Genomic DNA, 15,116 nt, shown 5'->3' on the forward strand with positions numbered 1-15,116 from the left:
GTCATCAAGTATCTCGCCGCTCAATACTTTAAGACAGTCTTTATTTTTTACTCTTTCACTAGTTAAAAGCACGCTTAAAAGAGATATCACTGAAAATAAATTCTGACAAAGTTGATTAATCTTTATTTCTGTCTTTTCGAGTCGATATATAGAATATATTACTCTGCTTTCATTCCTTGACTTTCACTATTGGTTCAAAGAATCAGGTTATATATATCACACTTCCCTGTAACATTCTTCATTATCCAGCTAGAGTTCTAGGTTAGACAACTACAATGAAAGGTAATTATGATATCTAATAGATAATGCGAGGATGGAACACTCGCTAGTGCTTCCATTCCTACCACCCTGCCTCCTCGAAGGCAGGGGTTCAATTCTTGGAGGGTGGGGGTGTTATAATGCACCCGGCAACCCAGGTGTACCTAGAGCTAGGTGCATATAAGGATATTTTTTTGCTCATTTGATGATTTTTGAAATGAGCAAATGTACATCTGAGGGTGCACCTTATACTAGATACACCTGGGTACATGCAAGAATTTTGGGGTGCTATGGGTAGGTTATATTAGGGGGGTCCTGTAGGAGAAAGTTGCTGTGATTATACAAAAAATAAATAAAAAAAATTAAAGCAATGATATCTAACAGCATTGTATAGGAAGGAAAATTTCATAATGTACTTTACCTGTTTTGTGGATGCAGAGATTAGTATGGAAGGCATGAAAAGCGTGGCAAATAAGCTTGCAAACATTGATGAACATGGTCCTGCAAAATGGCTGCCGACATCTGTACCTCCACCAGAGACTCCAACTGAGTCCATGGAATTTTTTTAGCAAGATCATGGAGTGTTTCAGCGACTGAGCTCTCCAAGGCCCTCTCTACCACCCATGTGACGCCAAAATTGACTGAGAAGACGGCATTTGATTTTCTTAAAGATGAACTGAAGCTGAATGTTGCAAATACTCATACCATCCTTCCAAATAATTATGTAATATCATCTTATCTAAACTCATCTGATAAAGGAACATTGGTATGTAGACGTTATATATAGATATAGCAATCATTCTTATGAATTTTGTTCTCTTTTGGCAGGAAGATCAACAACCCCATCGTGGAGAAAGTCCTCCAATTTCTCCAAGAGGTAGTGATGATACAAAGGTATATACTTCTAACTTCTTCAGTCCCATGCCTTCCATCATCTTGATTCCTTCAAATTATCATGATCAGAAAATGAAGTTCTATTATTTAGACACAGTAGAGAACTAAGAAACAACTTACTGTATGTACAAATTCTTTAAGCGTCATGTAGGAGAGGGTGAAAGCTTAAGAGTGATTACATGTCTTACACAGTTATGCAAAAGAGAGCGAGAGAGACAAAGAACATGCAACTATGCCAGTGCTTGAAAAATTCATCTACTTTAAATTTGTTTATTCCATATTTCTACTCAATATATATCATAAAATGTAGAGATGAAATAATCATTGCGTATTAATTAGGGTGATTGAAAAACCAGACCTTTCAGCTTTCTAATGTTTTACATGGATTTTGGTGATCAGCTAATCCTGTTTACTCGTCACCTCACCTATATCTGACATGGGTCTAATTTGGCTAGGAACTCTTCTTACTTCATCAAGCACTTCACCCTGATTTTCTATCCAATCAACAGCTGTTAAGAAGTGGGGTAATTAAAAATCTACATCCTTTCGATCTGGTATTAAATTTAAGTTGCTAATTTTGCAAACATAACAGCAACTATTTAATACATGTTATAATTATGCAGCTATGCAAAAGCATAATAAAAGGGAGAACAATGGGGAGACGGATGAAGGATCAAAGGGAGAGAAAAGAAGCATGAAATAAGAACTCACAATGCACAGCTACATGCTGCAGTGTCAGTAGCAGGTGTGGCTGCTGCTGTTGCGGCTTTAACAGCCTCAAATGCAACACCAACCGAGGCATCATCCGGACAACCAAAGGCACCAATAAGACCAACTACTGCGGGTACTGCCGTTGCATCTGCTGCTGCACTAGTAGCATCCCATTGCATTGAGATAGCAGAGGATATGGGGGCTGATCAACATCAGATTCTTACAGCTGTTAATTCTGCAATAAATGCAAGGACTAATGGAGATATCATGACTTTAACAGCAGGAGCAGCTACTGGTATAGTAATACTTACACAAACTATCTAATGTGGTATATTTGAACTAAAAAAAAAAAGCATAACCAATACATGCCACTATATAATAAGAAAATATCTATAAATTCCTACTTCCAATCCTAAACACTCCATAAGAAAAATTTATTGAAAAATTCTAATCACACTATGCAGCGCTAAGAGGAGCTGCAACCTTGAAGGCAAGGCTACACAAAGGGTATGGAGCACCAGGTCTTGCTCTAAGTGAGGAGCAGTCTGAAGATGGCAACAGAATCAAACTCAATGACCGCCATGAACTTTGTGATGCAGGGTGGAGAACTTCTGAAACGTACCAGAAAAGGTGATATAGTAACTACTGAGTCAGTCATAGGCAATGTCCCGGTGAAGAGTGGCTAACTTTTTGTAAATGTTTGACCCCAGGTGATTTACACTGGAAGCAAGTCTCTTTCAGCATAAATTCAACATTAGAGGTAGAACAAATTGTTAATATTTTTTTTCCCCCACTTTTAAAGGAAAGACAGTATAATGCTTTGGTTTTCAACTATATTAAGTAAATAACATAGCATATAAGCAGATAACTAAATCTTTTGTGCTAAGCAGATAGTAGTAAAACTAAAAAGCACACATATAGCAGGGCTTTCACGAAAAAGAAGAAATGTAAGCAACTGATTTCCTCCTCCTTTATTAGCACTCAATATGAGCAATATCTTGCTCACCTTTGTCATGTCTGAATTTAACTAGTGACATCGTTTCAGCAGTTACAGTATCTGGAGTATATTCTGATGTTTTAGCATGGTCTGGAAGAGAGCGAGAAGACAACAGCGAGCAGAAGGCTTACTTTGGGATACAAACAGCTGACAGGGTCATAGAATTTGAATGTAAAAACAAAGGCGAAAAACAAAATGTGGACTGATGGGATCCAAAATTTGCTGAATTGCCGCATTAGCATGTAATTACAAACTACTGTAAGTGTAAGAGTTATGTTGCAGGTTGGCTGGTATAAAATCTGAAATTTCTTTCACAAGTGCATAATGAAAAAAGTTTCCTGATAAAATCTCATGTCATTTATAAAGAAACTTAAATTTACAACATACAGCAATCTTTGACATGATGCTCATACAGATAATTTCCAAGCATCAGAATTGAAAATTGTACCATCTCCATATTACAGAAAGATGGAGAAGCAGCAGCCCTTGGTCACTCAAGTTCCTTAAGAAAATCCTTGTTGTCAACAAATACCTGCAGAAATCACATTTGCAAAAACGTAAAACTGACATCATATAATTGTTCAAGTTCATACAGAATTGTTTAACAGACACTAAAAAAAATTAGAAATTGAAGGGCGAATCCACATTTGTGAAAGGAAAGTCACAAATTCCATCACAGTACATCTCATATTCTCATGTTGACAACGATTACTCTATCCTGCTTTATGTAATATGTTTATATTGGGATGAAGCAAATAATACAGCGAAGTGCAAGAAGAAACAACAAAACTGTTAATACTTTCCATATCCCCACCCCCCTCTTTTTTTTTTAAAAAAAAATGTATCTTAAGAATATTTCTATTTATCAGCAGTTGAAGTAATGTCACACTAAATCCACGCTTCAGGCAGCTTTTGGAAAGCTAAAGTACTAAAACTGTTGAGGAACTGGAACTCTGCAGGCGCATAAGGGTAATATTATTGACTTAATGTCTATGTTTTGCTAGTGTCTCAAATTAGTATAAAGGGAAAATTAAAAAATACAGTTTCATCCTCCGAAGTCAAATGCACAAAGCCTCACGCATTCAGGAGACACTCACTTAGCATCATAAGACCCAAAGAAGTTCACCCAACAAAACTAGATCTTTATAAATAAAATTAAGCCAATGTGACATGACTAGCAGTCTACTTGGTTGGCATTTGCACCTTATTTATTCCAGCTTCCTAAAATTATAAAGCTTAAACTCCACAACGGAGGCATGGTGGCCTATCAACTCCTCTAATTTAATAGGTGCTGGCCTGCAGCTTGGAGATTACTGTATCAAAAACTTACTAATACAATGCATTTAAGGAACTTTCCGGTGTTGCTTCAATCACAATGTAACAATTTAGAACTTCAAATTTTCATAAGGCTAATTAAAAATCTCCCTATACCATGAAATTGCCACCAAGAGGAAAAATCATGAAATTTAAAGCTAAATAAAAATAAAATTAAGCCGTTTCATGATTAGAGAAATCAGATCATACCGTCTTCCAGCCATCAGGATCCAAGCAAGCAGTTATCTTGGTATTTAATCCAGGCAATGGGCCTGGATCGAGTACAATTTTCCCTCCATTAAGTTTAACTGCCTCAGCTGTTTTATATACATTGTCTGTTCCAATAGCAATCTGAAAGAAAATAAATAAATAATTCACACATATGAAAGTTAAAGCCAAGGAAACTAGAGTAGAAGCAGATACCATACTTCAAGTCCAAGTTCATCAAGATCAGAAGTTTACCTGTGCATAACCATTTCCTTTGTCATACTCTTTGACTCCATAATTGTATGTTAACTCCAGAACAGCATTGTTATTCTCTGGACCATAACCCATTATAGCTGTTGTGTACTGGAAAACATCATTTTTCAGTCAGCAAAGAGGTTTAACATACAATACCAATCAATAAATTTAAAAAATAATACACCACAATGAGTCAATGACACATCAAGAATGATGAGATAGCACTAAAAGCCACTCTTTTCCATTGCTGGATCCTAAGATATCTTAACTACTTCCTTGAAACTTAGAATTTATCTGAATAGATTAGGTTCCAAGCTATTCAGTTCACTATGAGCCAAAAGTCAGCTTCCTGAAATGGTCAAGCCATTTTTTCAACGCTAATGCTTCTAAAGAGACTCTTTCCCTAGGTGGGAATCCACTACAAGAAAACAACTTATTTACAACGGAAAAATTCCGTCGAATACTTATGAAAATGTTATAGGACTGTCCATTGCAACGTAATGAGTCCCACATCGGTCATATGGGGGGCTGATGTAGGGTTTATACAAAACAATGGGCTCTCCTCCCCTTGAGCTAGCTATTGGGATGGCTCTCCTATTGTCTTGTATCAATGGTATCAGAGCCAACCTTGGAGTGGTGGCCCATGGAGTTGGTGGCCTGGAGAAAGCCAGTCGTGACCAAATGTGGCCGTGACCAACGAGGACGTTGGTCCTTAAGGAGGGACGAATGTTATAGGACTGTCCGTTGTAAGGTATGGGACTCGAGTCCCACATCGGTCATATGGGGGGGCTGATGTGGGGTTTATATAGGACAATGGGCTCTCCTCCCCTTGAGCTAGCTTTTGGGGATGGCTTTCCTATTGTCCTGTATTAGAAAATCCGTCAAAAGCCAGCTTTCCTGTCGTAAATTGTCTGTTGTTGGAAAATCAAATCCGTGGGAAAACGTATTTCCGACAGATTCTTTTCTGTCGGACCCAGATTAGCCCTGACATATAATTCCGTCGCAAAGTTCCGACGCCATGGGATCTGTCAAAACTGAACATATTTCCGACGGATATTTATTCTGCCGGAAATGTAACGACGAAATTCTGTGTAATTTTTCTGTCACAAATTTCCGATGGAAATAAAATCTATCGGAAATACATACAATTCCGACAGAAAAATCTATCGGAAATGGTTGTTTTCCTACGGATTTAAACTTAATTTCCGACAGATTTTTTTTTTCGTTTCATGTTTTTTAATCACCATAAATACCTGCACCTATTTTTGGCCTTAATTGAAAAGAATTTCATGAATAAAGCAAAAATACGCTTTTTAAATTACTACGTAAATTATGTACGGGCAAAATACATAATTTGAAGTTACTACATGTTAATACCAGTACAACAAAACATACACCTAACCAAAGATAATAACAAAAGCTATGCTACATAAGAGTTGGGGTACCTGCTAGCTCCACAGCCACCCCTGTCGTCCCTAAAGGTCTCGATGCTGAGGACGGATGGTAGAACAAGTGCCGAAATTGGTGAAGCAACTCATCATCTCATCCATCGTCTCCTCGTTTCTCTTCTCAATTTCGGCCACCCGGGCATCGAATTGAGTTTCCAATCAGCTTTCCATCTCATAACCGCACCCTATGTTCAAACTGATCCTACATTTGAGAAACAATCAAACACATGTATTGTTGTGAAGAACCGAAAACTCGACCCATTCGATTGACGTAGTACAGCTCTGCTTTTTGGCCAAGTCCCTTAACACGGCCCTTCTTACTACGCCCACCAACCGTTTGCCAATACAACTCTTTTGGACTCATCTGAATCCCTTAACTGCTTGCTTCTTCAACTTTCTTTAGGTACATCTCCTACAACATATAAATGATATGCACAAATAATCTTAAAAACAACCACCAACAACATAACTTAAAGGTTCATATTCATGGAAAATCAAGCAAATTTGGCGAAAATGAATTCTACTTTGCCTATTTTTCTCATTTCTTATCAAATGAACCCATTCTAGCTCATAACACACCAATATTAGTTAGTTTTAGGTGTCTAAGGTTTGAAATCACATGTAAGGTGCAATAAACTAAGTTTTAGGGTCATTTTCATCCAAATTGAAGCAAATAAGGCCAAAATGACTTCTACTTTGCCTATTTTTTCTCATTTCTTATCAAATGAACTTATTCTAGCTCATAACACACCAATATTAGCTAGTTTTAGATGTTTAAAGTTTGAAATCACATGTAAGGTGCAAGTAACTAAGTTTTAGGGTCATTTTCATCCAAATTGAAGCAACTAAGGCCAAAATGACTTCTAGTTTGCCTATTTTCCACATATGCCAAGATTATATGTAAAATTTCATTTTATTTAAGTTGTTACTCCAATCTGCTTGGATTTGGTGTTCCCAGGCACTTTGCCTTTCCCAAGCACGTCCTTGAAGTGTGTCTTCGAGAAAAGGTCAGGAGCAGTTGGTATCTGGCCTTGATTCTTCGCTGCCTTTGAATGTCCATGCTGAATATCCATATTAATATGTCATACCAACCTTGAACCACAATACAAATATTCCTTGTATTTTACTATTATGTTAAACAAACTTACCATTCTTTTTGCATGTTGTACAGCTGAGATAAAATCTTGAAAGTGGGTCGGTTCAACCACATTTTCCATGAAACTGCCTCTTATGTTCAATTTTTTTATGTGGAGACCGCTTTTTATGCGTCTCATCTTTGGCTGGAATTTCCATTATTCTCTTGTGGACGTCTTCCCTGATCCAGCTTGGCTTGACCCCATTCGTCTTTGTGTAACTGTGTAGAACATGTCACATAGGCGATTTTCGACCCCGTATTCGAAGTTATGCTTAAGTGCCTACACTAAGTCACAGACACAGCTTCAGGGGCAAGACGTATGAGCATGGAGGTAGCTCAAACGCGTCAGTTTTCCCAATTTTAGACCCAACTACGCTATGGTACGTCATACGCTGAACAAATTTTAGGCCCAACTACGCTATGGTATGTTATAGTGTAGTTGGGTCTAAAACTGGCAAATCGAACGCATTTAGGCTACTTCCATGCTCATATGTCGTCGTAGTATGCGAATGCTCTTGCCCCTGAAGCTATGTCTGTGACTGGGTGTTAGGCATTTACGTGTAACTTCGAATTCTATACAGTCACACGGAAAATGAATGAGATCAAGCCAAGATGGACCAATGAAAACATCCACAAGATAATGAATGATGTCAATGAGGTGGGGCGGGGCGGGGCGGATGTTGGCCTTCCCATCCCCATCCCCATCCCCATCCCCACCTAATATTTTCATCCCTATCCCAATCCCCACGACTGGTTTAAAATTCATCCCCACTTCAACGGGTACAATTCCAAAATTATCCGCGCGCCGCACCCCCTACTTGGATATCCACCCCTACCTAAAACCTGCCTAATCCCAAAAAATCATTGTTAAGATTACACACTTTTTGTTTATAATATAAGTGGATTACAAAGTATTATATTTACTATTTTATTTTACATAATTATTTAATAAAATAGTATAAAAGTATATAGTTTTGTTTTAAAAAATATATATAGATGTGGGTATGGGGCGGGTACAACTAAAATCCATCCCTTCACCCATGGCGGTAAGGGTGTCCGTTCGGTTTTCGGTTTGGATTTAGTCCAAATCCGATCCAATTCGAAATATAATTCGGTTTTCAATTTTCCAATCCGATCCGATCCGAATTTCTCTCTTGATCCAATCCGAATTACAATTCGGTTATTTGGATCCGATCCGAAAATCCGAATTATAATACATTATTTTTTTTAGCGCCTAATACAATTATAAAAATAAAGCTTTACTATAAATAAAAGTCTTCAAAAACATGATTAAAATACATAGTTCAACGTCAAGTCATTAATTAATTAATACAAAGTCTCTCTAATTTATTTTATGTAGTATTAAGTATTTGAGTTAAACTTCAAAATATACAGAAATCCATATTTATACAAGCTTAATTTTACAATTCGGTTTTCGGTTTGGATTGGATCCAATTAGGGTTAATCCGATCCAATCCGAAAATCCGAATTTCCAAAAAATCTCAATCCGATCCGATCCGATTTAAAGTTCGGATCCGATCCGAATTGATAATTCGGTTTGGATTGGATTGGATTTCGGTTTTTATCCGAATTATGGACACCCCTACATGGCGGGTATGGTTTTTATCACCATCCCCGCCCCACCACGCGACAAACTGAGACCCATCCCCGCCTCACTAGGGCGGGGCTGGGACAGGTCTCCTACTTGACCCGCCCCACTGGCATCCCTCAAAATTATAGAAATTCCAGCCAAAGATGAGACGCATAAGAACCGGTCTCCACATAACAAATTGAACAAAAGAGGCGGTTCCATGGAAAATGTGGTTGAACCGACCCACTTTCAAGGTTCTATCTCAGCTGTACAACATGCGAAAAGGATGGTAAGTTTGTTAAACATACTAGTAAAATACAAGGAATATCTATATTATGGTCCAAGGTTGGTATGACATGTTAATATGGATTTTCTGCATGGACATTCAAAGGCGGCGAAGAATCAAGGCCAGATACCAACTGCTCCTGACCTTTTCTTGAAGACACACTTCAAGGACGTGCTTGGGAAAGGCAAAGTGCCTGCCAACACCAAATCCAAGCAAATTGCGGTAACAACTTATATAAAATGAATTTTACAATATTCTTAGCATATGTGAAAAATAGGCTAACTAGAAGTCATTTTGGCCTTAGTTGCTTCAATTTGGATGAAAATGACCCTAAAACTTAGTTAGTTGCACCTTACAAGTGATTTCAAACCTTAGACACTTAAATTTAGCTAATATTGGTATGGTATGAGTAAGAATAAATTCATTTGATAAGAGATGTGAAAAATAGGCAAAGTAGAAGTCATTTTGGCCTTATTTGCTTGATTTTGGATGAAAATGACCCTAAAACTTAGTTACTTGCACCTTACATGTGATTTCAAACCTTAGACACCTAAAACTAGCTAATATTGGTGTGTTATGAGCAAGAATGAGTTCATTTGACAAGAAATGAGAAAAATAGGCAAAGTAGAAATTATTTTCGCCAAATTTGCTTGATTTTCCATGAATATTAACCTTTAAGTTATGTTGTTGGTAGTTGTTTTTAAGATTATTTGTGCATATCATCTATATGTTGTAGGGTATGTACCAAAAGAAAGTTGAAGAAGCAAGCAGTCAAGAGATTTGATGGGTCCGAATGAGTTGTATTGGGAGACGGTGGGTGGGCGCAGTAAGAATGGTCGTGTTAAGGGACCTCGCCAAAGTGCAGAGTTGTACTAGGCCAACCGAATGGGTCGAGTTTCCCGTTCTTCACTGCAATACACGCCTTCAATTGTTTTTCAGATGCAGGATCAATTTGAGCATAGGGTACAGGCTATGCGGACTGAAATAGAGGTTGAGATGGAAAGCCGATTGAAAACTCGATTGGAAGTCCGGATGGCCGAAATCGAGAGGAGAAACAAGGAGATGATGGATGAGATGATGAGTCGCTTCACCAACCCCGACACTTGTTCTACCATTCTTCCTGAACATCGAGACCCCGGGGACGACGAAGGGTAGTCGCGTAGCTGGGTAAGGTACCTCAACTCTTGTGTAAAATAGCTTATGTTATTATCTTTGGTTATATGTATGTTGTTGTACTGGTATTCACATGTAGTAACTCCTGATTATGTATTTTGCCCGTACATAATTTACATATTAATTTTAAAAGCGTATTTTGCTTAATTAATGAATTTCTTTTCAATTAAGGCAAAAATAGGTGCATGTATTTATGGTCATTAAAAAACATAAAACAAAAAAAAACAAAAAAAAAAAAAAATCCGTAGGAAAACAACCGTTTCCGACGGATTTTTCCATCGGAAATTTGCGACACAAAAATTACACAGAATCCCGTCGCAACATTTATGGTGGAATCAATATCCATCGGAAATATGTCCAACGGAATAATCCATCGGAAATATCTCCGACGGAAATATCTGTCGGAACTGGAGATAGTTCCGACGGAGACGGAACTTCGCGACGGGATTACATGTCAGGACTAATTTGGGTCCAACGATTTTTCATCGGAAAATGTTGATTTTCCGACAAAGTGGTTTACGACAGACAATTTACGTCGGAATCCCGTCGAAAAGCTGGTTTCTGACGGATTTTCTTAAGTTTCTGACAGCATTTTTCCGTCGTAAATAAGCTGTTTTCTTGTAGTGGAAGAGGAAGCCAGGCTACGCAGCCTTACCCCTGCAACGAATAATAACAAGGCTGTTTCAAGTTGACACCTGGACACCTTAAAAATCCTTGAGAGCTATGAAGATTTAAATGTGCTGGCAGAAAGTTTGAGCATAGAACTCACGAGTCCATCACATAGACACTGATGCTTTTTACAGGCTCACTTCTTTGCACAAGAGGCCAAAGCTCTAGAGACAGAAAAGACAGTACCAAATACCCTTTTACCTCATCATCGTCCCATAAAGCAATGTTTTATGATGAAGCAAGTCACTGAAAAATACTAAACCAGCCCTTTCCACTCCACCATACGGTAACAAAAGAAAACTTTCCCCATCTGATTTATACCTAATGAGGCAATGGTTTTTTTTTACCTTGTGCTCAGGAAAATCCATCTTGCGGAATAGCTCCATGCCATATGCCTTCAAACTCAAAGAAAGCGCACAACAAATGAACAATCAGACATGCAGCAGGTAAAAAACACCCCCTGATGGCCAAAAAACCAGCCATTGAGTCATGTTACCTTTTTATAGAAACTAATGGCACGATTAATATCTCCAACTCTAAGCATCACCTTGCAAAGGGGCTCTAATGTAGATGCCCTTTCCAATAGCTCAAACTTATAACCATCTGGATCTTCTATAAAAGCAATAATGGAACTTTCACCTTTAGCTGGACCAGGTTCCCTTGTGACCTTTCCACCCTTTGCCTTAACAAGATCCACTGTTTTAGCAACCTACAGCAAAATAATATCCTAAAAAACTGGCCATATTCTCATAATAGCATGCACATTTAAACAAAAACTGAAGTTTCAAATATTCAAAAGGACGTCTACAAGGAAAAAAGTCCAAAATGAAAACGAAAATTGAAATGTGACATGTTAAGAGAAAAAGGCTACACGGAAAGCTAGAATCTTGCAAAAAGATCAGTAATAATCCTTCTCAGTCAAATTGAACAAATGCGTTCACTATACTATATCTGGTGCACATGATTACAGGAAGATGTACAAGAAGGCTCATGATAACTAAAAACAAAAATAAAACTTCATCTCATATTTAAGTTAGCATATTCTATTTTGGGACGTCCAATGAGTAAATTTTCTCTCTACGTTTTCTATTAAATTGGGCCCACTCACCGACCACTTAATTTCTTTACTTTTCTGCAAACTACATGGTACACCCAGGTGCACAATGCTCATGGTGCGCTCGATCAAAAACAGCTATCTATGTTCTTTGAATTTGAACTATACACTCTTGTGGTTTATGCAACATGCTCTTTTACAGAATGTTGAGGTATTCTATTCGTATGAAGTGGGTGCTCTTTATATAGTTCTTTGTATATTTCCCTCATGTTCTATTGAGAAGGGAGGTGTGCACCTTTAAGATTGATCGAGCTATAGTTTAAGAACAGGTGCACACAAACCAAGCAATTCTACTCTTCACTCTCCGTAATCTCCATTCTCCATGCAGAAAGTAGATGTTAACCAAAATAAGAGGTTGAGACCATATATAAGATATCAACCCAAAAGTTAAGAAAAGAAGGTAGGGCCTAGGGGAATTGCAAGCTCTCAAACAAGCAAAGCGACTTTCAGGAAATATTAGACATGAATTGATTGTATCAGAAATTCTGGAAGGATATAATTTCTCCATCTAAAACAAGTTTCCAACTTTACCAAGATTATTCTAAAGTGTGACATTGGATATAGTTTCTACTTACCTCAGAAGATACTCTGCACTACATAGTAATCTATAGCGTTAAGTGCTGAAAAATCTAAGAAATTCAAGGAAACTCACATCCTCAACCGCAACACCAAAGTGACCAAAACCAGCCCCAATGTCATATTTGTCAACTCCATAGTCTGCAATCATTAATTTAATGATAACACCTTATCATGTAAGAAGCACTTCACATAGCAAAGAAATAAAGTAACCGCATGGAAGGTAAGGTTAATCAACTAAAATAATAGGCCTGGGTGTTCATGGTATTGGAAATAAATGGAGTTAAAGCCAGATAGCTTACTGTATGTAAGTTCAACAGTAAAGTGTGACTCTTCAGGTCCATAACCAAGAAACGCATTTGAATACTTCTCCTCTGGAATGTCTCTTTTCCGTAATAACTTCATGCCAAGGCACTCCGTATAGAATCTACAGGCTTCCCACACAAATAAGTCATCTGCTTCATAATGAGCAAATCTTAAAATCGCAGATGTTAAAAGTTGGAAATTTACTTTATAGTCTTATCTAAATCCCCGACACGATAGACAGCATGAAGTAATCTTCTCTTGTCATTTTTAGCCCACTCCACAGCATATTCCTCGGTGACAGAAGGTCTTGCTTCAGCTATATTACCGACTGTACCAGCCTCCAGTATATTCTTTTCTGGCCTTGGCAGTGTAGATTCCTTAAGACCAACCAACTGCGGCTGTGAGACAGCTGTAGAGCACGAAATATGTATTAGTGCAAACTTGATACTAACTTCAAGAGATCAATATCATTTCCTCCCACATTTTTCAACAAATTTCCTCCTAACCAACAACATTTCCCAAAAGAATACACAAACTTTAAACATCCAAAACTCCTGGCAGCACCACATCAAACAACAACAACTTCTGCAGATACCAAAGTACAGTTTTCCCACCTAAACCATTCTCCGGTAAGAAATTCATTGTCATAGAGAATGGACAAGAGCTTGCTTCAAAATTTCCAGATACACTTGGGGTTTCATCCCATCACCCCTTAGTTGTGAAATTCCTCATTAGGATTCAAAAATTTATATCAATTTTTATGTGATCGTAGGCTTCAAATTCTTTCTTTAACGTCTCTCAACGCTACTTTATAAGATTCACAAGCCATCATGCTTGTAAAAATCCTTCCAACAGAATCAAAAAGAAGCATCTAACTATACAATGGATTCAACTACAATTCAAAAATTGCAACAACTGAATGACATGATTTTTTTATTTTTTTTTAATCGCACAATCCTCGAAACAAACATTTTAAGTTTTTAACAATCGAACGCCACCCTACAACTTTAAAACAATAGCGTGATTCTATCCTATCTTATAAACATTTGTCAATTAATCCTCTACAGTACATCAATAAAAAAAAAAAAATAATAATAAAAAAAATAGTAACAATAAAATAATAACTTATGGAAATAGATTTTGCTACTCGTATAAGTTTAGCAATGATATTATTTCCATTTTATTTCTTCAAAAAATAAACTCTGCAAAAATGTACTTCTAATAATGAAAATCAGCAAAAATTAACAAATACTGAGTATTGTGAGTAAAATCAAACGTGTCATAAAATTATTTCAAAAAAGAAGCATTATATCTAAATTATCATCAATTAGGCCCTAAAATTACAAAACCAATTATTTCAGCATGAAAAACATGATTATAGTTTCTTATCAACTAAATAAAACAATCAAACATTAAAAAAAAAAAAAAAATCAAAAAATCAAAATTCGAAATGTATTTAGACAAATATCATCGGTGCATATGAAATTGCAGTAAGAAAGAGGAAATAGAGATAATTACCAGCACCGAAGTGAAGGAGAGAGAGGCGACGAGAAATATAGGAGGAGAGAGAAAATGCGACGCGAGAATGAGAAGCGAGAATCCTTGTGTTGGAGAATGTTGAAGAGAGAGACTTTTGAAGTGGAGGTGCGAATGAGAGTGGAGAAGACGACGCCATTGTTGCTGTGTACTGTTAATTTCTGTCTCTGCAACAGATTTTTTTGGCGCTTCTTATCCTTGGTTTGGTTCTCCGTCTTGAGTATCGACCGTGACACTTAGCCAGTGGGTCTAAAACTTTATCGAGCCCAGCCCGACCAAATATCTATGGCAGTAGTTAATGGCTGAGGTCGCGTTTGGCCAACATTGGCTGAGGCCGCCGCCTACTATAACAGAAACGAATATCTTCTAACTGAACATATTTTACAATAATTTTGTATTTCTCAATAACTAAATATTCATTTTCAAGCAGTATGATGTTTCTTTTTTATAAAATAAATGTTCATTTAATGTTGTATGATGTTCATTCTTATAAAAATAAATGGTCATTTTATTTTTTAATTAATACTCCGTATATAATTTTGTGTTTGTTCAGTTGTAAAAATGTTCGTTTTTATAATAAAGGATGTTCAATTAACATTAGCATTAATAATGTTTGACATTAACATTTTGTTCATTATTAAAAAAA

At 37.1% G+C, this 15,116-nt stretch overlaps 1 protein-coding gene and 1 pseudogene across 1 annotated transcript; one reads left to right on the top strand and one right to left on the bottom strand.

The window, feature by feature from the left end:
• The first annotated feature begins 120 nt into the window (after window positions 1–120).
• LOC110693340 lies at window positions 121–3,207 on the top strand (annotated as a pseudogene).
• LOC110693342 (probable lactoylglutathione lyase, chloroplastic) lies at window positions 3,183–14,806 on the bottom strand. The gene is made up of 9 exons (XM_021870481.1): window positions 14,453–14,806; window positions 13,139–13,343; window positions 12,931–13,055; window positions 12,705–12,769; window positions 11,435–11,647; window positions 11,286–11,333; window positions 4,637–4,744; window positions 4,385–4,525; window positions 3,183–3,392 (listed from the first exon to the last, which is right to left on the bottom strand). Exons 1-9 carry the CDS (start codon window positions 14,607–14,609, stop codon window positions 3,351–3,353), a joined length of 1,104 nt encoding a protein of 367 aa, XP_021726173.1. The 5' UTR covers window positions 14,610–14,806; the 3' UTR covers window positions 3,183–3,350.
• Window positions 14,807–15,116: the final 310 nt, after the last annotated feature.

Source organism: Chenopodium quinoa, unplaced genomic scaffold, assembly GCF_001683475.1.
Source record: "Chenopodium quinoa cultivar QQ74 unplaced genomic scaffold, ASM168347v1, whole genome shotgun sequence".
In the NCBI taxonomy this organism is placed as follows: domain Eukaryota; kingdom Viridiplantae; phylum Streptophyta; class Magnoliopsida; order Caryophyllales; family Amaranthaceae; genus Chenopodium; species Chenopodium quinoa.